Raw genomic sequence first — 21,382 nt, forward strand, 5'->3', positions numbered from 1 at the left:
TGTGATTCTCATGCGTCGTCATGCTTATCGCTATCTTACACCCTGCCAATAGTCTATTTTCACGTCTTGTGCCCGCATCGTTAACATAGTGTTGGAGATGGTCGTGGTGATCTGGAAGTAAGGTGTGTTCAGGTAAATTTCCAACGTGTTTTTATCTTGGCGGTGGGAAACACAAGTGCTCCAGTGACTGATTAAAACCCTGACAACAGTCAACAATCAGCCGGGGAATGGCAAGTGACACACTGATTGGTTTAATTCACATTACGACCGAAACAGACCAATAATTAATTAAGAGAATTAGAAAATGCCTTATGATACCAGAGACACACTGACATGCCCTAAATCAAGTTGCGCGTTCCACAATTGAGCGGTGCGCTATAAAAAGTTAAACTATTGTATTTTATTTATTTAACCTTTATTTTACCAGGCAAATCATTAAGAAAAACTTCTAAAAAGTAGGATTAAGTTGCAGATGTAAAACAACCTTACTAGCTTCCAGCTAGCTTATCAGTAATGGAGTGACAATATATCAATATCGCAATATATCCTATTGTTCAGCCTCAAATATGGATGTTAAACGTAGGCACTCTAACCTCCTGAAGACTATTGATTGTGAAATTTATTGATGAAACTGAAACACCAAGAAAACCATAATTCATGGTATTTATTATTTAGAGTTTTTTATCCTCTTCAGTAACACAGATGCTGTGAAGTATCGCAGATAATTGACTTACGATAGTTCGCGCAAAGAGTGACTTACAAAGTTATTCTATTACAGTGTTTGGCCAATGTAGTGTTAGGAGTCTTGCCCATGACTCTTAGTGGTGTATTATAGTATTACAGTCACCCAGAGTGGGGATTGAACCCCAGTCTCCCACATAACTTGTGGTAGCTCACTGGAATGCAGTGGTGTTATCCACTGTTCCACACCAATCAACTGTGAAACTGATTATAATTATAATAGGAATTATAATTATAATAAATTATAATCAACTGTGAATCCAATAAATTCATAATTTCTGGTATTTGCTTATTTAGGAGTATTTTATCCTATTTAGTAAACACAGATGCTGTGAAGGATCATAGAGAATTGTCATGTGATGACTTTGGGTAAATATCCGTTTTTGACCTTTGAACTTTTTGAAAGGTGTGTGTCCCATTAGATCTGGCGTAAAACATATAGCACATAAATTCAGAAAAAGAACTGAAATTATACTGAAACATGTAAAACATGGTGGTGGTAGTGTGTGTGTGTGTGTGTGTGTGTGTGTGTGTGTGATGGTCTGGGGCTGCTGGACTTTAACTTGCTGCAATAAATGGAAGCAGGAATTCTGCTGTTTACCAGAAAATCCTGAAGGAGAATCAGAATGCGGCCATCTGTTCCTTAGTGACCTCAAGCTCAGGAGTACTTGGGTTCTGCAGCAGGACAATGACCCAAAGCTCACAAACAAGTCCACCTCTATATTGGTTAAAAAATAATAATAAATGAAGGTTTAGGAGGGTCTAGTTAAAGTCTGGATGATTGAGATGCTGTGGATGATCTTAAACAGTTTTAGACGTTTTTGCTGGAAAATCCTTCAGTGTGTCTGAATTAAAACTGTAATTCTGTAAAGAAGAGTGGAACAAAATTCCTCCACAGAGATGAGAAAGACTCGTTAACAGTTATCGGTAAAGCTTGAAAAAGCAGGCACCACCGAGTTATTTGTTTATTTGGGGGTAAAACATTTTCACACAGGGCTAGATTGGTTTGGATAGTTTTTTTTTTCTTCTTTTCTTTTAATGAATACAATTATTATTATTAAAAAGTGCTTTTTTTATTTATTTGATAGTTGTAAAAATATCAGTATGACCAAAAAAAAAAAAAGCAAAAACAAAAGAGATCTGTACGGGGGGGCAAATACTGTAAGTTTTTAGTAGTATTGCTCAGCTCAAGTGCGAAGTAGACAATTGGGACGCAGCCAGGCTTTTGACTAGGCATGGCCGTCACATAGAAGTGATTATAAGCGCTGCATTGAGTTGATTTGCCGCTGTGTTAGCTTCAGCTCCCTCGGTCTCTCAGCAGCTGTTTCTCTCCCAGAGAGACGCTCGGTATTCCGGCACGAGCCCCCGGATCCGGGAAGTCCAGCAGAACGCAGAGACTGCGGCAGACAAACAATTATCACACAGTAAACAGGTGTAAAATCAATACGTGGTATAAAAGCCTGCGTGGCGGTCGGCCGGTCTGCGTCTGTGCAGACGGAGGTCTGGGTCGGACCCGCGCCGAGAGCTCTGCAGGACACCGTCTGCTTTTAACAGCTTTGATCCAGAGTCATTTACCGCTGCGGATCGGTTAGATTTGGAGTTTTACATCTGAAACTTAATCCTGTTAAGTCCTGGAATTACAGAGCGGTGGGCGTTCGGCTGGACACGCTCCAGACCCAGGCTCTGAGAGAGTTTACATTATTTTAACACACTCAATAAAAAAAGCTAAAAATGCTTCTATATAGCACTAAAAATAGTTTTCTAAATAATAATGGAACCCAGATTGGTGCTGTGAAGAACCTTCTAGAGGTTATTCTGCAAAACTCGATAAAAAAAAAAAAAAATCACTTCAATTTCTGAATCTGTTTCTCTGATTTTGCTATTTATAGGTTTATATTTGAGTAAAATGAACATTGTTGTTTTATTCTATAAACTACAGACAACATTTCTCTCAAATTCCATAAAATAAAAATATTCTCATTTAGAGCATTTATTTACAGAAAATGAGAAATGGCTGTAAGAGTTCAGAAATCGGTAACACTTTATAATAATATAACTTTCATTAATATACCATTAATTAATAATTAATAACTGTTATTTTTCACATTTTCAGAAATTAAAAAAGTTGCTATCATAATTGTAAATACTAATGAACGTATTTGCAACATGAACTGGTTTAAAATGCATTCGCTAGCAATTTATTCATATTCAAATTCTGATGAGCTAATGAACAATTTGCTAACGTTTTTTTATATTTATAAATATCCATGCTGATAAATAAGTGTGATGTGTGAGCATTGGTTTTGTTAATATTAAAATACTGATAAACTAATGCTTTGTTCACGTCTACTGATCATTAGTTAATTAATTAGTTATTATTGAAAGTTATTCCAAATTGTGTTACCCAGAAATCTATATTTGCTGTATAGTGTTTTTCCTGCATCATGGCATTATGTTCTCCTCCTCCTCCACCAGTCTTACACACTGCTTTTGGATAACTTTATGCTGCTTTACACTCTTGGTTGGTTTGATGGCTCGCAATCATCCATCATCCTCCTTCCTCTTCTTCCTTGTTTTGATTACGTTCCTTTTGATTATAATTTAAAATCAAAGAAACTCATCATTTTAAAGTCTCGTATATGATAATCTCATATGTTTAGAGCTGTTATTAACAGGTCGTTAGTGTAGGAAGCTGTAATTAGGAGCTGTTTAAGGGGGCGGGTGGCTATCTTGTCTTGTCTGTTGGAGCTGTTAGCAGTGTTAGCAGCAATGCTCTCTCATTATTCAGTTTATTCAGTTTAACATTTCCACCTGCTAAGCGCCGCTCCCGCACTTCCTCCTCAGCGCTGCTGCTGCTGTTGTTTGTTTCCATTCTGCCTCCGTCTCCCTGATCCCTCGTTCGCTCTTCTCTTTTTCTCTGCCTCTGTTTTGCTTATGCGCCGATGCTCTCCTCACCCCCTCCCCCGAGACCCGTCTTGTTTATTTTGCCATCTTGCACATCTTTCTCTGCGCTCGGCAGCCGCGGTAATCTCTCTTTCAAATATTTGTTTCTTCCGTCTGAGGCGTCTTCGTCTTCTTCTCCCTCTTCTTCTCCTTTTTCTTCTTCCTCCTCCTCTTCCTCCTCCTCCTCGCGGCCTCTTCCTCCACGTCCCCGCAATCTTAACTGAGCCGCAGCCACTTTTACACTTGCCACATTCAATACAAATCTATTCCCGGCGGTTCCCAGCGAGCCCGGCGTCTCCGGGAGCCGTAATTTTCCTCCAGAGGAAAGAGAGGAAGAAAATTCCTCAAAAATTACTTATGTGGGTCTTTTCCGTCCGCGCCGCCCAAAACAGACCCGATCCTCCTTTTTTTCCCCACCTGTTTCTTGTCGCGCTCGGCGGCTGGCTAGGAAGCCGGATGATGGATTGCCAGGAGACGCGAGCGGCCCCAGAAAGTAATTACCAACTTTGCCTGGGGCTGGAAATTTAGGAGATAAGCCCTTTCTGGATGGTCCAGGTGGAAACGATGAGACACGGAGTGAAGGTCAGGATGCTGCTCCTCCACCAGAGCAGTGCTATTATAATGAGGCCACCAGATATACAGCTATCATTTCAATGACACCGCCTAAACAACCGCCACAACAGGGACACACTGACACTGACTCCACACTGACTCTACACACTGACTCTGAGTCCTCACTATCTCCACACTGATTTTCTACACTAACTTTCTACACTGACTTTTAACACCAAATAGCATTTTAATGACTCTACATACTGACTCCACACTTACTCTGACTCTAACTTCCTTTTTTTTTTTCCTCATTTTCTTCCCAATTTACACAGCCAATTACCCAACCCACTCATTAGGACTCCCCCTATCACTAGTGATGCCCCAACACACCAGGAGGTCGAAGACTAGCACATGCCTCCTCCGATACATGTGAAGTCAGCCACCGCTTCTTTTCGAGCTGAGCAGCGAGGAAAGCGCAGCGACTCGGTTCTGGTACATCAGCTCACAGACGCCCTGTGCTGTGGACATCACCCTTTTAGTGATGTGGGGAGAGAGCGCCATCTACACACCCAGGGCTAACTGTGCTCCCTCTGAGCGCCGGCAGCTTGATGGTAAAGCTGCATGAGTGGGGGTTTGAACCTGCCACCTCCCGCTCATAGTGGCAGCGCTTTAGACTACTGGACCACTCAGCGCCCCAGACTCTAACTTTCTACACTGACTTTTAACACCACATATATTAGACTCCGCCTAAACAACCATCACAACAGGGACACTGACTCCACACTGACTCTGACTTCTTACTATCTCCATACTGACTGACTTTCCATACTGACTCTCCATACTGATTCTGACTTCTCGCTATCTCCACATTGAATCGCCATACTGACTTTTAACACCATCTTTCAGTGACACTGGCTGAACAACTGACACAACAGGGACAGTGACTCTGACTCCTCACTATCTCCACATTGTCTCTCCACACTGTCTCTCCACACTGACTCTCTATACTGACTCTCCATAAAGACATCAGCTAAACAACCGCCACAACAGGGACAATGTCTCCATACTGACTCCACAGTGACTTTTAATGCCAACTATCATTTCAGTGACACTGACTAAACAACTTCCACAACAGGGACACTGAGTCCACTCTGACTCCACACTGACTCTTCACACTAACTCTCCATACTGGCTTTCCATACTGACTCTTCATACTGACTCTCCATACTGACTCTTCATACTGACTCTTTATACAGACTCTCCATACTGGCTTTCCATACTGACTCTTTATACAGACTCTCCATACTGACTCTTCATACTGACTCTTTATACAGACTCTCCATACTGGCTTTCCATACTGACTCTTTATACAGACTCTCCATACTGACTCTTCATACTGACTCTCCATACTGACTCTTCATACTGACTCTTTATACAGACTCTCCATACTGGCTTTCCATACTGACTCTCCATACTGACTCTTCATACTGACTCTTCATACTGACTCTTCATACTGACTCTCCATACTGACTCTTCATACTGACTCTTTATACAGACTCTCCATACTGACTCTTCATACTGACTCTTTATACAGACTCTCCATACTGACTCTCCATACTGACTCTTTATACATACTCTCCATACTGGCTTTCCATAATGACTTGTCATACTGACTCTCCATACTGACTCTTTATACAGACTCTCCATACTGGCTTTCCATAATGACTTGTCATACTGACTCTCCATACTGACTCTTTATACTGACTCTCCATACTGACTCTTCATACTGACTCTTTATACAGACTCTCCATACTGGCTTTCCATAATGACTTGTCATACTGACTCTCCATACTGACTCTTCATACTGACTCTTTATACAGACTCTCCATACTGGCTTTCCATAATGACTTGTCATACTGACTCTCCATACTGACTCTTCATACTGACTCTTTATACAGACTCTCCATACTGGCTTTCCATAATGACTCTCCATACTGACTCCACACTGATCCTACACTGACTCCCACTGACTCTCCATACTGACTCTCCATACTGACTCTCCATACTTACTCTTCATACTGACTCTCCATACTGACTCTCCATACTGACTCTCCATACTGACTCTCCATACTTACTCTTCATACTGACTCTTCATACTGACTCTCCATACTGACTCTTCATACTGACTCTTCATACTGACTCCACACTGATCCTACACTGACTCCCACTGACTCTCCATACTGACTCTTCATACAGACTCTTTATACTGACTCTTCATACTTACTCTTCATACTGACTCTTCATACTGACTCTCCATACTGACTCTCCATACTGACTGCACACTGATCCTACACTGACTCCACACTGACTCTCCATACTGACTTTAAAATGGGTTCTATATTGATAATGAAACCCAGTTTGGTGCTGTGTAGAGCCTTCTAGAGGTCATTCTGCAATACTCGATTAAAAAATCACTTCAGTTTCTGAATCAGTTTCTCTGATTTTATAAGTATTTATAGGTTTATGTTTGAGTAAAATGAACATTGTTGTTTTATTCTATAAACTACAGACAACATTTCTCCCAAATTCCAAATAAAATATTGTCATTTAGAGCTTTTATTTACAGAAAATGAGAAATGACTGAAATAACAAAAAAGACGCAAAGAAAACAAGTTCATATTCATAAAGTTTTAAGAGTTCAGAAATCAATATTTGGTTGAATAACTCACTTGGTAGTTTTCAGTGAAAATGTTCATGCATCGTGCACTCTATAGGGTGGAGGGGTTAAATGGCACAGTGGCTGTGTAATTGTGAGCAGGGAGTGCACTATAAACTGCAGGGCAGCCAGTGGAAGACAGGAAGTGGTGGATGAGTGTGAAATGTAGGACAGATCCCTCTCTCATGCTGGGTTAATTGCTCCCTGTCAACCTCTGGGAGAAATGCTGAGAAATGAACTGTCAGCACAACATGTGTTTGGGGCCGTGTGGGTGGATGGTGGTGGATTTTCCCCCGTTTTCCCGTTTCTCCGCTCCGCGCAGAGGCTCATACAGTAATGTAGGAGTGTTTTGACAACATAATTGCGGGAGAAAGGTGCTCGTTAAGCTCGTTAAGTTACTTCTGACGAGGCCCGTTTTACATATAATCAAAGGAACAGATTATTATGTATGCAAACATGTTGTGAATAGAAGCGCCGCATGGCTTTCCAGGGACGCTTTACAATTCCCCCCTGCGCTTTTCCTCCTTTTCTCTGCACTCGGGCGTGAGTAAGTGTGTGTGTGTGTGTGTGTATGCACGGGTGTGTGCGCGGGCGGGTGTTTTTATTAAAATATGTGGAACACATGCACATACACATTCAAATGCATACATATATACATATACAGGGATATATATATATATATATATATATATATATATATATATATATATATATATATATATATACATGGGCCATTTTAAGTAATGAAGTACAGGAGTAATAGAGGGTAATTACTGGGGTAATAAAGCAGTTATAAAGCAAAGGTATAATAGTAGAAATGAGAAATTAAGTAATAGAGTACTGGATTAATAGAGTAATTAAGTGATATAGTAATGAAGTACATGAGAAATGAAGTGCAGGAGTACTTGTGTAATAGAGTACAGGAGTGATTGGATAATGGACTACTGGAGTAATTGAGTAATGGAGTATTAAGGTAAAATAGTAATTGAGTAATGAGTACAGGACTAACAGATCAGTTGAGTAATAGAGTAATGGTGTAATGGAATAAATGAGGTATTAATTTAATTATTTAATTATTATTATTATTATTTTTTTTTTAATCTAATAACACATGTATTTACCTATTTAAAACTTGCTGATTTTTTTTACAAGGTTTCTAATCTGAAAAAAGATGTTTACAAAACTCATATGACATTTAAAAAGCATGTTTAAAAGCAAGTCCACTAGTCCTTTGATTTTCTCCCAAGAAATTCTTTATTTTAAAGAAATGGTTCAAATAATTGATTTTTTATGCAAAAAAACTCACTCCTGTTACTTTTTATGTTCTGCGTAACAGGACTGAAAATAACAGCAATGAGTTTTTTAGCAAAGAATTAGCAAAAACATTAACATTCTACTGATTTTACCAAAATTTGCATTTTAAAAATAAACCAATAAGATGTAAGAATTAATGTAGGTAACAGGATTGAGTGCTGAGATTGAGCTCCTCCTCAGTCATTACAGTTACAATAAGATCAAATATACAAAAAAAAAAACGAATGAGGGAACTTAATTTTTCATAGTTTTTCTTCCCATGATCTTCAAACCTAGAACCAGCTGACGATGTCACTTCCTGTTGTAGATGTGACTTTCTGTTGTAGAATATTCCAGATGTTACAGATGATCAGGGTAATGTGTTACAGTAACAGGACTGAGTGAAACCCAAAACCCAGGGACGCAACTAAAATGTGAATTTTAACCTAAATATTATGAATTTATTATTTAAAAAAAAAAAATATATATATATATATATATATAATTATAATTATATATATATATATATATATATAATTATAAAAATACTTCAGAGATGTTTTTTTTGTTTTTGCATTGTTGTTTGACTCCAAATCCCATCTTTGCAAAAAAAAAAAAAAAAAATATATATATATATATATATATATATATATATATATATATATATATATATTTTTTTTTTTTTTTTTTTTGCAAAGATGGGATTTGGAGTCAAACAACAATGCAAAAACAAAAAAAACATCTCTGAAGTATTTTTATAATTATATTTAATGGTATAGTTTGTAGTTAGAGAGTAAGGGAAAGGTAACAAATACTATATTTTCAGTCCTGTAAGTAGTTTTCATTAATGTTTTTAATTACATATGTTACTTTTGCGATTATGTTAATGTACAAGACACTATGCTTAACAATAAAATATATTTTAAAGTTATTTTGTTTGCACATTTATACATGTAATTTCCTTGGGACAGAAATGGCACTTATTTGGTGGAATGGCCCATAATTACTTTCCAGGAATATACGTGCATTTTTCAACAAAACAAAGCCAAACCAAATGCTGCACACATTACAAAGGCATGGAGAGGATATCTTCCATGTTTAAGCTGAGAATGTGTGATTTTAAAACACATTTCAATCAAATTTCAATCAGTTTTCATTTAAATTAATAGAAATACTGTCTAAAGTGAGCAGAAAATGCCATATTTAAGAGTTCAGCACATCTTTCATTGATTTATTCACACTCAGAACATCAACAGCACACAGAAAGTAAGAAACGTTTTGCGCTGGACTCTTTAGACGGTTTATAGATTTGCCTGTGTGGGCATGTGTTGTCATTTCCAGCATCTGTCAAGTAGCACACACACACACACACACATTCACACACAGGTAAGCGTATGGTGGAGCTGATACAAATCAATGAGCTGTGTAATAAACACACATTGCCTAATGCTTTCCACAGCAGCATCAGCGCCGATAGAGCATTAATCTAATGACCTGACACACGATATCAACATCTGTCTCCAGCTAAACACACACACACAGAAACACACACACTCTCGCACACACACACACACACACACACACACACACACACACACACACTCACACACAGAAGCACTCAAACAGGATAAAGTTACTGCTTTACCCAGAAAACACACAGAAATACAGCCAGCCTAAAAGCCCAGACTGAGCTTAAAAGTTTAGACTTGGAAGTGTAGATTGTGTGTGTGTGTGTGTGTGTGTGTGTGTGTGTGTGTGTGTGTGTGTGTGTGTGTGTGTGTGTGTGTGTGCGTGTGTGGTCAGTTGCAGTCAGTTTGCTCATGATATGTTCATCATTTGGCTTCACTATGATGCATTAATTGAATACTTGGTAATAGAGTAATTTAGTAATTAGAGTACAGAAGTAATGTGGAATAAATGAGCAATTGAGTATTGTAGTACTGGGTTAATCAAGCAGTTGAGCAATAGAGTAATGGTGTAATGGAATAAAACAGGAATTAAGTAATAGAGTAGTAGAGTAATGGAGTACAAGAGTAATGGAGTACTTGAGTTATGTAGTAATGTAATACAGAAGTAATAGAGGGTAATTACTGGGTTAATACATCAATAATAAAGTAATGGTGTAATGAAAGAAATAAGCAATTAAGTACTGGAGTATTAGAGTAATTGAATACTAGTGTAATGGAGTACAGGAATGATTAGATATTGGAAAACTGAGTAATGAATTAGTAATTGGAGTAATGGAGTATTAGGGTAATAGAGCAATTGGATAATGGAGTACAGGAGTAATAGAGCAGTTGAGTAATAGAGTAATGGTGTAATGGAATAACTGAGGAATTAAGTGATAAAATCATAGAGTAATGAAGCAAAGGAATAACTAAGTATTAGAATATTAGTGTAATGAAATACAGGAGTGATTGGATATTGGAATACTGAAGAAACTGAGTAATGTATTACAGGAGTAATGGCGTGTTAGAGTTATAGAGCAGTTGAGTAAAGAAGTAATGGAGCAGTGCAATATATGAACAGTTTATTATTGTAGCATTACAGTAATTGAGTAATGAGTAGAGGAGTGATGAAGTACAGTGGTCATGGAGTATTAGAGTAATATAGCAATTGAGTAATGGAGTACAGGAGTAATAAACCAGTTGAGTAAAGTAGTAATGGAGCAGTGTAATACATGAGCAGTTAATTAATGTAGCTGTAGGGCATTAGAGTAATTGAGTAATGAGTACAGGAGTAATAGAGCTGTTAAGTAAAGAAGTAATGGAGCAGTGTAATACATGAGCAGAGTTACTTAATGTATTTGAGGGGCATTAGAGTAATTGAGTAATGAGTACAGGAGTAATAGAGCTGTTAAGTAAAGAAGTAATGGAGCAGTGTAATACATGAGCAGAGTTACTTAATGTATTTGAGGGGCATTAGAGTAATTGAGTAATGAGTACAGGAGTAATAGGGCAGTTGAATCAAGGCACTTTAATAGCAAGAGCTCCCCTGGTGGCCAGTTACAGAACTTCAGTCTGCAAAAACAAGAAAATATATAAAATAGAAAAATGTAAACACAGAACAACAACAGTAGAAGCAAAATGAGAAATAGCATGAAAGAGTATGGACATCCCTCACTTTCTTCCATCTGTAGTTCCACAGAGAAATGATGGATAGAATACTGTCTGAGAAGAGTGGACTGAGTGAAGCTCAAATACTCTGGAGTATATCTCTCTCTCTATCTCTCTATCTCTCTCTCTATTTATCTATCTGTCCTGGCATGCAGTTACCATGTCCTTACTGTGTTCTTACTGAAGGAATCCCCCCGTGCTCACTCACTCCTCCTCCATCACTCGTTCATCACTCCCTCCTTCAGCAGGGTATAAATCTGTGGGTGCAGCTGAGCTCAGGCGGGTAGATTAGACGGATCAGTGGATTGATGGAAGCTGGAGGAGTTTACAGTAAAGTCATGGAGTCGTGGAGCTCATAGAACAACATGAAGAAATATAGTCTCAACCTTCAGAGCTCTACAGCTATATATGTACTGCATATATAACCAAAAAAAGAGGTGTAATGTACTGCGTTTCTCACACTATAGCACTTAAAATTCTTACAATTTTCCAAAAATCATCTGAGCTCCTTATAATTCGGTGCTCCTTATGTATGAAATACTACGAGTCAGGTATTAAGGAGCAGTAAAGCCACTTCACTGAAGTACCCCGGCTAGCACTGCTGGAGCAGCATTAGCTTTACCTGCTAAGTACTAGTTAGCTCTTTCGCCATTTAGAGGAGAGGATGTAAGACTTTAGCTTGCTGGTATCCCCGGCTGGCACTGCTGGAGCAGCATTAGCATTACCCACTAACTGCACTAATCACTAGATAGATATTTTGCCATTTAGAGGTGAGAATGTCAGACTTTAGCCTGCTGCTAACTCTGGCTAGCACTGCTAGAGCAGCATTAGCATTATTTGCTAACCATGCTAAGTGTTACTTAGCTCTTTTGCTGTTCAGAGACGAGGATGTCGGACTTTAGCTTGCAACTATCTTCGGCTAGTACTGCTCACTTAATAGATCTTTTGCCATTTAGAGGTGAGAATGTCAGACTTTATCTTGCAGCTACCTCCAGCTAGCACATTTAACATTAGCATTACACACTAAGCTCTAGCTAGCTCTTTTGCCATTCAGAGGCGAGGATGTTCGACTGTGTATCCTGCTGCTAACCGCGGCTAGTAGAGTTACAGTTATACAGGTATACAGTGTAGTACAGGTATACAGTGAATAGTGAATATTTGAGTAATGCTCTAATCCATGTTATGAGAAGCAACAACTACTCAACTAAGTAAAAAAAAAAAAATACTTTAAGAAAAAGGATGGTCAGCAATCCAAAAAAAGAAGAATTTCAAGAACTTTGAAAGCATCCTCAAGTGCAGTCACCACAAAAATGACTATCAAAAATGCTACAATGATGAAACTGGCACTCATCAGGACAGCTCCAGGAAAGAAAAAGCAAGACTTACCAGCTTCAGAAGTAGTATTCTGGTTTGTTTAACACTGTTTTTAAGTTACTACTTGTTTCCTTATGTGTTCCTTCATAATCTGATAGATCATTCTCTATTCGTTTACTGCAGAATCTGCCTGTTCCTCACAGGTTCTTCACTGGTTTCAGTGATGTCACGTATAATAAGGAATAAGAGCATCTAAGCCACGCCCCTATCTAGTTCAAATCCATAACCAAATGCAAACACAAATTATTCAGAGTTTTAAATAAATTCAGCTGCTCCCGAGTCTCAGAAGCAGAGTCAGGAGGAAAGCCTTCAGTGTTTCCTGCTGTCTGAGAGTCGGCGTGACGGTGGAGTGCGGTGGAGTCTGGTGGAGTACGGTGGAGTACGGTGGAGTCTGGTGGAGTACGGTGGAGTACGGTGGAGTCTGGTGGAGTACGGTGGAGTCTGGTGGAGTACGGTGGAGTACGGTGGAGTACGGTGGAGTCTGGTGGAGTACGGTGGTGTCTGGTGGAGTACGGTGGAGTATGGTGGAGTGCGGTGGAGTACGGTGGAGTACGGTGGAGTCTGGTGGAGTACGGTGGAATAGCGCGACCCTGTTTTCGCATTTGCATTTGTTTGTGTTTGTTTTGGTGATTAATTTATTTGTGGGTCTCTCTATGTGTGTATTATCCATGAGCTCATCTCTGCCTGATCCCCAGAGTCTGTGTTCTCCTTCTCTCTCTCAGCTGATCCCATTCTGATCACTGAAGAACTGGAGTTAGATTTGGAGCAGACTTTTTAAATACAACTTAAAGCTGATGTCTGTAGATTTTGGGATTTGGGGGATTTAGTGCCTCTCTGGTGAGAATGTGTAATTGCACCGAGCATGCGAAAGAATCATTTTAAACTGGGCGGGTGTGATGTGGTCTCCTTTCAGAGTGGATGAATCCGAATCCAGGTTATGTTCAGTCAGAGAGAGAGAGAGCGCTTAGTTGTAATATGAGTGAATGGAGGAACTACTGAGCTCTGAGTTTCCTCTTCTGAAGTCTCCATCGCTCCACGAGCCGCTCGCGTTCAGTAACACTGAGCCGGATCCTCTTTTAGAGGCTGTACGTGTGACGTAAGTACGTAAAGACGCATGACGTGGCCAGAAGAAGAAGAACTCCCCTGAAAAGTGACCCGACACCACAGGTTTTAGAATGAATATACTATTAGGATTAGCAGGGATGGAGGTTTAGCACACTGGTACCATTAAACACTATATTTTATCTTGTGTTTTTTATTTCAGTTAGGAAACGAAAGAATACGGACTTAATTTAATTATGAAGATGGGAAGATGGATATCTTATATTCTGATACTGTGTCAGAGTGTCTTTGCTATCATAACGACGGGAAAAGTACACCTTGCGTGGCTCAAAACACTCAAAAGGCATGTAATAATTATCTTAATTAATCATGGGTGTGGTTAATTTTGGGTTTAACATTAAATAAACCAATCAGAGTGTCACTTGATCATCATTCTCTTTAAGAGTCAGGTGATCTCTGACTTTGGTGGATTGCTATTTTAACGGTGCAGCTACCTGGACGTGTCCAACAATCGCTTCTCAGCAGAGGAAACTGAGCTGCTTGTTCACGATCATTCCTTCTTTTTGTTGGGTTTGCACTTGTGTTGAAAATTCACTGCAGAGATAGCGATGAACATCTGACTGTTGGCGTCTGTCTAGGTTGTATTCAATCAGTGGAGCTCCTGTGTTTTCTGTTGCCAAGATAAACAAGCAAAACTCCAGAAATGTACCTGAACACACCTCATTTCATAACCAGAACACCACGCCCATCAGTGTAGATATATTCAGAAGATCTGCTGCCGTTAAAACCAGGCAGGCAGGTGTAAGGTGTTAAAATACCTGTTGGCGGGGTGTAAGATAGCAATGAGCATCTGAATGCACTTTGCTTAGAGTGTAAGATAGAGCCCACTTTTGAGACTTTTTTATTCTTAAAATGTTAAAACAATTTAATGAAAATCTCTTAATGTAATATAAAAATAACGTATTCTTTCTCTCTCTTTCTTTCTCTCTTTCTCTTTTTATTTTCAGGTGTTCCGAACAACATCGGTCCCGTCAGTAAGTAACATATTCTCAGTTTCTCAGTCTTTCCGAGACGATGCATGATGCCTGGCTTACTGCAGCTTATCACAGAACTTAAACGTCCACCTGCTGTCCAGCGTTCTTTTCTGACTGAGGCCTGAGTGGGGCTTTAGGGGGCGGGGCTTAATTGCTATCATAACTGAGGGAAAAGTACACCTTGCGCAACTTGAAATGCACAAAAGGCAAGAACTAATTCTCTTAAATAATCATGTGTGTGGTTAATTTTGGGCATAACGTGAAATAAAACAATCAGTTTATCACTTGCTCATCATTCCCTTTAAGATCCTGCTTAAGTGCTATTATATAATATACTGTATATATTCAAATAATATATAATGTTATAATAAATTCTGCCCATTCTCCATATACATATATCTACACTATAAACCAGGAATATACCAGGAAATTTGCTGTTTACCAAAAAAAATCCTGAAGGAGAATATCTGGCCATCTGTTTGTGAAGCTCAAGCTCGGGAGTACTTGGGTTCTGCAGCAGGACAATGACCCAAATCACACAAACAATTCAAGTTCACCTCTAAATGACTTAAAAAATACTTAATAAAATAAATAAATAAAACTAAATAAAGGTTTAGGAGGGTCTAGTTAAAGTCTGGATGATTGAGATGCTGTGGATGATCTTAAACAGGACTTTTATGCTGGAAAATCCTCCAATAAGTCTGAATTAAAACTGTAATTCTGTAAAGAAGAGTGGAACAAAATTCCTCCACTCGTTACCAGTTATCAGTAAAACTTGATTGCAAGGCTAGGTTGGTTTGGGTAGGTTTTATTTTTTTCATTTAACAAATAAAATTATAAATTAAAAAGTGTTTTTTTTATATATTTTCTCAGGTTATCTTTGTCTGATATTGTAGTTTTTTGATAGTTTGAAAAATATCATTATGACAGAAAAGCAATATATATATATATATATATATATATATATACCACTTCAGTTTCTAGGTTTATGTTTGAGTAAAATGAACATTGTTGTTTTATTCTATAAACTACAGACAACATTTCTCCCAAATTCCAAATAAAAATATTCTCATTTAGAGCATTTATTTACAGAAAATGAGAAATGGCTCAAATAACAAAAAAAGATGCAGAGCTTTCAAACCTCAAATAATGCAAAGAAAACAAGTTCATATTCATAAAGATTTAAGAATTCAAAAATCATTATTTTGGTAGAATAACCCTGGTGTTTTTTAATCAAAATTTTCATTTTTTATGCATCTTCATGCATCATGTTCTCCTCCTCCACCAGTCTTACACACTGCTTTTGGATAACTTTATGGCTTGTGATCATCAAGCCAGGTTTTCAATTTGGTAAAATCAAAGAAACTCATCATTTTTAAGTGCTCTTTTATTTTTTTGCAGGGCTGTATATAGTAGTAGTGTATATATATATATATATATATAATAAATGGCACACTGGCTTATTGAAGCCCGGGACCTCTCCAGCAGTAAGATGAGGGAAAGGTCATTTTAATATGAGCATTGCGGCAGAGCGCTGTATTGTCTAGTCCGGCCTGGGGGGGCCGGGGGGCCGGGGGACCGGCAGACGGCTCGAGTTACTGCAGCTGGGAGGCTCAATAGCAGAACCGGAGCCAGAGAAATATTGAACAAGTCAGAGTGCATTCAGAGCCCAGCTGTTTCCACATCCACCCGCTCTCCCACGGGAGCTTCAGGAACCTTCTCCACGCCCCGAACAGAGCGCTGTGTTCTCCACACGGAGCTCCGCCCGAGCACAGGCTTCCGCGGGAGGAGGTTTGTGGCTTTGTGTTGTAGAAAAAGGTGCTGCTCCAGTAAATGTGCTTTATAATAGTTTATTTTTAGAAACAGCAGCATTACTGCAGCTACCAGTATCACATAAAGTCATATATACTGTATATATATATATATACAGGGGTTGGAGAATGAAACTAAAACACCTGGTTTTAGAGCACAATAATTGATTGTGGTGACGGACAGTTCTGGTGGAAACAGGAGAGTTGAGGTGCACATTGAATTCTGCGTGATTTGATCAGCCGTGGTTTTATGTTGTTTGGATACAATCCGGGTTAGCACCCGAACATCCCTTTCAGACAGCTTCCTCTTACAGCGTCCACAGTTAATCCTGTTGGATGTGGTTGGTCCTTCTTGGTGGTATGCTGACGTTACCCTGGATACCGTGGCTCTTGATGCATCACAAAGACTTGCTGTCTTGGTCACAGATGCTCCAGCAAGACGTGCACCAACAATTTGTCCTCTTTTAAATACAGCTCTGGAAAAAAATAAGAAAGCACTTAAAAATGATGTATGGAATATAATCAAGAGGAAGATGGATGATCACAAGCCATCAAACCACCAAACTGAACTTCTTGATTTTTTGCACCAGGAGTAAAGCAGCATAAAGTTATCCAAAAGCAGTGTGTAAGACTGGTGGAGGAGAACATGATGCCAAGATGCATGAAAAAAAACTGTGATTAAAAACCAGGTTTATTCCACCAAATATTGATTCCTGAACTTTGCATTATTTGAGGTCTGAAAGCTCTGCATATTGTTTTGGTTATTTCAGACATTTCTCATTTTCTGTAAATAAATGCTCTAAATGAGAATATTTTAATTTGGAATTTGGGAGAAATGTTGTCTGTAGTTTATAGAATAAAACAACAAATAATAATTGTGAAGTGAAACACCAATGATACATGCTTTAAATTTTTTTAATCAAATAAAACCCACCTTTACTCTAAAAGTGCAACTTTAAAATCGAGAGAGAAAAAAAACATTATCAAAGGTACTAAAATGCTGTTTTATGGTGTGATTTTGTCTGGGGAAAAAAGTTTGACGTGACTTGCTTTGAATTTCCTTAATGCGATTGGCCAGGAGAGAAAGGAAATTCCGCAATAATTGTCGGAACTGGCTGAGGTATAAAAAGTTAAAACCCCCTGATCTAGAATATTTAGAATATATAAATTTGAATGTTCTCCAAATATTCAATTAAGCCTCCAGTGCCTCAGAATTGAAAGAAATGAACGTTGGACCGAGTTGACAGCAGTTCATTCCTCAGAACCTTCACCCTCCATCACTGTGTATCACACTGTGTGTCCTCGGTGTCGCATGTGCCGTGCTCAGCTCCAGCATGTCCTTCCTGTGACCTCTAGAGGTTTACACTCGTCACTCCTTTCTCTGTTCACGATCGCCCCGGCCTCGTCCACACAGCTGCCATACAGAGAGGACGTCCTCCCATTCAGAACACCAGCCAGGGTTCAGAGGGATGAGGGACACGAGTTATAGATGCTGGATTTACCTTTTCTCAGACCTCATGTGCTTAGACCTAAGACTAGACCAGTTTCCAGTCATTAACATTGTCATTTAACTGTATTGTTTTTTTTCTTTCATGATCAGAAAGAACACAATTTAAAACTAGAAGCTTGATTTAAGATCCAGATTAAAAGATCTGGGAGCTAGTCTGACAATAGACTACTGTATGGACAGCCTAAAATTAGAGCTTAAAGAAGGTCCTAGATTGTCATTTCCCATCCCTGGTTCTGGCATTGGCCTGTTTTCCAAAATGCCTCAACTCCAGTCCTGGTTATGATGATTTCAGGTATTTCCTGGCCTCAACACACCTGAATTAATTACCTGAAAAGCTGCACCAGGCGTATTTGGATTCAGACTAGTTGACCCTGTGATAGCAGTAGATCCTTTGAGTACTGCCGTAGAATAATTGGTTGAACTTTTAGAAGAAAAAGGACTATGATCAAGGGAATAACATGGCATCTTAAAAGTGGACATACAAGTTAGATGCTGGTTCCAAGAAGGTCCTAGATTGACCGTTCCCATCCCTGGTCCTGGCATAAGCCTGTCCGGCTTGGATTGGGTGTGTTGGGACTCAACAATCACAGCTTAAAATGGAAAATGGACAATGGAGATACAAGTTAGATGTTAGATGTTAGATTTGCATTATCTTAGAGCTAGAAGTAGGTCCTAGATTGAGAGTTCCCATCCCTGGTTCTGGTATTGGCCTGTTCTCCAAAATGCCTCAACTCCAGTCCTGGTGATTGTGATTTTAGGTTTTCCCTGGTCTCAACACACCTGATTCAGCTCTTGAAGAACTTGGTAATTACCTAAAGAACTGGATTGGGTGTGTTTGAACTCAACAATCACAGCTTAAAATGGTAAATGTACAATGGAGATACAAGTTAGATGCAAGATTTACAATCTCTTTTAGAGCTGAATGAATGTCTTAGACTAATGGTTCCCATCCTTGGTCCTGGCATAGGCCTGTCTGTCCTGCAAAATGTCTCAACTCCAGTCCTGGTGATGGTGATTTTAGGTATTTCCTGGTCTCAACACACCTGATTCAGCTCTTGACAAACTTGGTTATTACCTAAATTACCTAATTACCAGAATAGCTGACCATGTTCTGGCAGTAGATCTTTTAATTACTGCTGTAGAATAATTGGTTGAACCTTTAGAAGGAAAAGATAGTCCTGCTTCAATAACTTTAACGATGGTTAAAGAACTTGCTCAAGGGCATAACGATGGCAGCTTAAAAAGAAAAAAATGATATTGGAGATACAAGTTAAATGCTAAATTTGTATTATCTCAGAGCAAGAAATGCAAAGTTCTAGATTGACAGTTCCCATCCCTGGTCCTGGCATTCACCTGTCTTGCAAAAGGTCTCAACTCTAGTCCAGATCTATTCCTTGGCTTCACCACACCCGACACAGCTCTTAAAAATCTTGGTAATTACCTAAAGAACTGGATTGGGTGTGTTTGAACTCAACAATCACAGCTCAAAATGTTAAATGTACAATGCAGTACAAGTTAGATGCTAGATTTGGATGATCTCAGAGCTTAAAGAAGGTCCTAGATTAACAGTTCCCATCCCTGGTTCTGGCACAGGATCTCAACTCCACAAAACATCTCAACTCCAGTCCTAGTGATGGTGATTTCAGGTATTTCCTGGTCTCAACACACCTGCTCTAGCTATCGACAAACTTGGAAATGACCTTAATTACCTAATTATCAGAATAGTTGACCGCCCTTTGAGTACTGCTGTAGAATAATTAGTTGAATCTTCAGAAAGATAAAATAGCCCTGCTTCAATAACTTTCATCAGGATTAAAAAAACTAAAAATGCTCAAGGACATAATAATGGTAGACTAAAAAGACAAAAATGAAATGATACAATTCAGATGCTAGATTTGCTAGATTTCTCTCTGAGCTTAAATATTCTAGTTTGACAGTTCCCATTCTTGGTTCTGGCATTGCCCTTTCCTGCTAAATGTCTCAACTCCAATCCTGGTGATGGTGATGTCAGGTATTCCCTGGTCTCAACAAACCTGATCCAGCTCTTGAAGAATTGGGTTATTGCCTAAAGAACTGAATTGGGTGTGTTGGGACTCAACAATTACAGCTTAAAATGGAAAATTGACAATGGAGATACAAGTTAGATGCTAGATTCGCATTATCTTAGAGCTAGAAGAAGTTCCTAGATTGACAGTTCCCACCCCTGGTTCTGGCATTGCCCTTTCCTGCAAAAGACCTCAACTCCAGTCCTGGTGATGGTGATTTCAGGACTTCCTTGGCTTCACCACACCTGATTCAGCTCTTGGCGAACTTGGTTATTACCTAAATTACCTATTTGCCAGAATAGCTGACCATCAGCTGTCAGTAGATCCTTTGAGTACTGCTGTAGAAAATTTGGTGGTTAAACCTTTAGAAGGAAAAGATTGTCCTGCTTCAAAAACTTTGATCATGGTTAAAGAATTGGGCATACTCAAGGACACAAGGTCCTGGATGCCTGTCCTGCAAAATACCTGCCCAAAAAACACCTTAATTCAGTGCAATGTCAGTGCTAAGGCAATATATTTCAAGGCTGGTATTCAGGGCCATCAGGATAGACCACATTTTTCACTATCCCAATTGCTCAGGACCGTCTGGTGGGCTTTAAGGCCTTGGCTGGGAAACACCACTCTTGGGAAAAAGACCTGAGCCCACTAATCATTAACTAACAAGCCCTTTAGTTAAGTTGGGCATTGATGTAGATCTGGAAACACTATATTCAGTACACCCTACTAAAAAGGAAGGATCGTAAAAACAGGGTATGCCAGGACAAGGGTTGGAAACCACTGGCCTTGAGAATGTGTGACAAGAGTCCTTAAGAGAGAAGCAAGATGGTAAATGTGAACAGAGTGAATAGAAAAGCTCTATATTCACTAAACCCTACTGAAAATAAAGGCTTCTTAGTGGTTTTTGGCTCGGATGTTTAGTTCAGTGCAGTTTAAAGGTACTTTAGGACCAGGATTGGGAACTACTGGCCTTGATAGAGTGTATGGCAAGAGTCCTTAACAGAAACAAGCCTGCAAATGTGTAGAGAGTGACTAGAAAATCTCTATATTCACTAAACCCAAAGGTTTCTTATTGTTTTTTGGCTTGAATGTTTAGTTCAGTGCAGTTTCAGGGCATTCCAGGAATACTTTAGGACCAGGATTGGGAACTACTAGTGTGGCAAGAGTCCTTAAGAGTGGCAAGCCTGC

At 39.1% G+C, this 21,382-nt stretch overlaps 1 protein-coding gene across 9 annotated transcripts in view; it reads left to right on the plus strand.

Annotated features, from left to right (window-relative positions):
- Positions 1-21,382, plus strand: part of ntng1a (netrin g1a) — a 251,461-nt gene that overhangs the window by 184,528 nt on the left and 45,551 nt on the right. For all 9 annotated transcript variants that reach the window (XM_049480888.1, XM_049480893.1, XM_049480894.1 and 6 more), the window contains exon 5: positions 14,805-14,831. In XM_049480888.1, the coding sequence (XP_049336845.1) occupies positions 14,805-14,831 (27 nt within the window). The remainder of the gene's footprint in view (positions 1-14,804; positions 14,832-21,382) is intronic.

Source organism: Astyanax mexicanus, chromosome 6 (genome assembly GCF_023375975.1).
Source record: "Astyanax mexicanus isolate ESR-SI-001 chromosome 6, AstMex3_surface, whole genome shotgun sequence".
Taxonomy (NCBI): domain Eukaryota; kingdom Metazoa; phylum Chordata; class Actinopteri; order Characiformes; family Acestrorhamphidae; genus Astyanax; species Astyanax mexicanus.